At 33.8% G+C, this 2,400-nt stretch overlaps 1 protein-coding gene across 1 annotated transcript; it reads left to right on the top strand.

The window, feature by feature from the left end:
• The first annotated feature begins 1,423 nt into the window (after nucleotides 1-1,423).
• Nucleotides 1,424-2,002, top strand: LOC133089605 (small ubiquitin-related modifier 2). The gene has a single exon (XM_061187677.1). The coding sequence runs from the start codon at nucleotides 1,533-1,535 to the stop codon at nucleotides 1,818-1,820; it is 288 nt and encodes a 95-aa protein (XP_061043660.1). The 5' UTR covers nucleotides 1,424-1,532; the 3' UTR covers nucleotides 1,821-2,002.
• The last annotated feature ends 398 nt before the right edge of the window (nucleotides 2,003-2,400 follow it).

Here is a 2,400-nt window from a genome sequence, read left to right as displayed (position 1 = left end):
AATCATAGACACAGGAAACTGCCAAATTTTATTCTTAAGGATTTTTAATAGGAAAATTAATGCAAGTTACAAATAAGAAGTGGCTATCAATCTATTCATCTCTATGGCAAAAAATGATATCAAATCTGTTGACATTTCAATATTTCAGATTCCAAGTGATTCTGGAAGCTCTAAACCAAAATAGTACGTTATTTACATTCATAATTTGCCTGCTTTTGAGGAAAATGACATCTGTGCAATTCTTTCCTTCCAAAACATATTAATTTCTACATAGGCTGAATTTAGAACTTGTAAAACTAATGCAGAATACCACTCCTAACATGTCACATATAAAATAACACCATTACAAAATATACATTTATATCAATATCTTAGTAGATAACTTTTCAGAAATAAGCATAGATTAATGTTTTACACTACAAATGCTAATTTCATAAAAAATTTGTTAAATTTTTAGTTAAAAATGATTGATTCTCTTTTCTTTTGTTCGGTGTTCAATTCTATGAGTTTTAACACATGCAGTCCATCACCATAATCAGGATACAGGAAAATTCTGTCACCCAAAAATTCCCTTATGTTGCCCCTTTGTAGTCAGACCCTCTCCTCATCCCTAATCCCTTACAATACAGATCTTTCCTCCATATTTATAGAATTGTATTTTCCAAAAATTTGTAAAACTGGAGTCATATTGCATTTAACCTTTTAAGATTAGCTACTTTAACTTAGCACAATGTAATTTGTAGTTTTTCCATTTCATTGGCTATATCAATATTTTATTCCTTTTTATTACTTAATAGTATCCCATTGAATAGATGTACAATGGATGTACAGTTTTTTTATCCATCGAAAATGGATAATTGATAATAATGTCTTGAAGGACATTTAGCTTATCTCTACTTTTTGGTGATTTAAATAATGGTTTTATAAACATTCATGTACAGGTTTTTGCATGACATAATTTTTTTTCTCTAGATAGGATTTCTGAGACATGTGTAAGTATATGTTTGACTTTATAAGAAACTGACAGGCTGATTTTCAAGTTGACTGTACCAGTTTACATTCTGACCAAATTGGCAACAGTTTGTATTGTCAGACTTCGTTTTATTTTGTTTTAGCAATTCTAATAGGTAAATAGTAGTAAATATTTAGTATCTCATTGTGGTTTTAAGTTATATTTTAATCCCTAATGATTTTCTCTACATTTTTTGCCATCCATTTATTTTCCTTGGTGAAGTGTTTATTCAATATTTTGCTCACATTTTAATTGCTTTTTGTTCTTACATTGTTGAAGTTTGAATTTTTACATGTTCTAAACACAAGTACTTTGCCAGATATGAGATATACCAATATTTTCTCGCAGTCTGAAAAGTTTATATTTTTTCATCATATGGTGCCTGTGTATTAAAATAGATAAGAGCTCCACCGCTGCCGCCTCCTTCTTCTGCCGCTCCTGGTGCTGCTTGTGTGCTCGTTCGGTGCGGACCTGGTACCTCTTTTGTGAAGCGGCAGCTGAGGAGACTCCGGCGCTCGCCATGGCCGACGAAAAGCCCAAGGAAGGAGTCAAGACTGAGAACAACGATCATATTAATTTGAAGGTGGCGGGGCAGGATGGTTCTGTGGTGCAGTTTAAGATTAAGAGGCATACACCACTTAGTAAACTAATGAAAGCCTATTGTGAACGACAGGGTTTGTCAATGAGGCAGATCAGATTCCGATTTGATGGGCAGCCAATCAATGAAACAGACACACCTGCACAGTTGGAAATGGAGGATGAAGATACAATTGATGTGTTCCAGCAGCAGACAGGAGGTGTCTACTAAAAAGGGAACCTGCTACTTTACTCCAGAATTCTGTTCCTCCAGACCAAGAAGACATTCTCAATTAGAAAACCGCAATTTGGTTCCACCACATCCTGACTACTACAGTATAGTTTCTCTATTCTTTCATTTTCCCCTTCCCCATTCCTTTATTGTACATAAAGTAACTGGTGTATGTGCACAAGCATACTGCATTTTTTTTTTTTAACTAAATGGCCAACGGTATGTTTTGATTGACATCAAATGGAGATGGAATGGGGAAAAATACTGGTTCTGTGAAGATACCCCCTTTTCTCCATTAGTGGCATGCTCATCCGCTCTTATCTTTATATTCCAGTAAGTTATTTTGCTCTCACTGTTTAACAAAAAAAGAACAACATAAAAATTCTTGCATACCTTGTTCGATTGGAGAATTTTAATGTTTTTCATTTATCATTGTAAAACCAAGGACAATTTTATAACTTTTTTGTACGTAGCTGTTACATGTAGGGCAATCTGTCTTTAAGTAGGGATAAATTACTCTAAAAGAAATGAATCCTAGATAGTTTTCCCTTCAAGTCAAGCGTCTTGTTGTTTAAATAAA

The sequence above is a fragment of the Eubalaena glacialis genome, chromosome 4, assembly GCF_028564815.1.
Source record: "Eubalaena glacialis isolate mEubGla1 chromosome 4, mEubGla1.1.hap2.+ XY, whole genome shotgun sequence".
Taxonomy (NCBI): Eukaryota; Metazoa; Chordata; class Mammalia; order Artiodactyla; family Balaenidae; genus Eubalaena; species Eubalaena glacialis.
This window is presented reverse-complemented; position numbering and strand designations above follow the sequence as displayed.

What these genes read in the sequence shown, in the direction of transcription:
- LOC133089605 (XM_061187677.1), top strand. Translation starts at nt 1,533, where the DNA reads ATGGCCGACGAAAAGCCCAAGGAAGGAGTCAAGACTGAGAACAACGAT.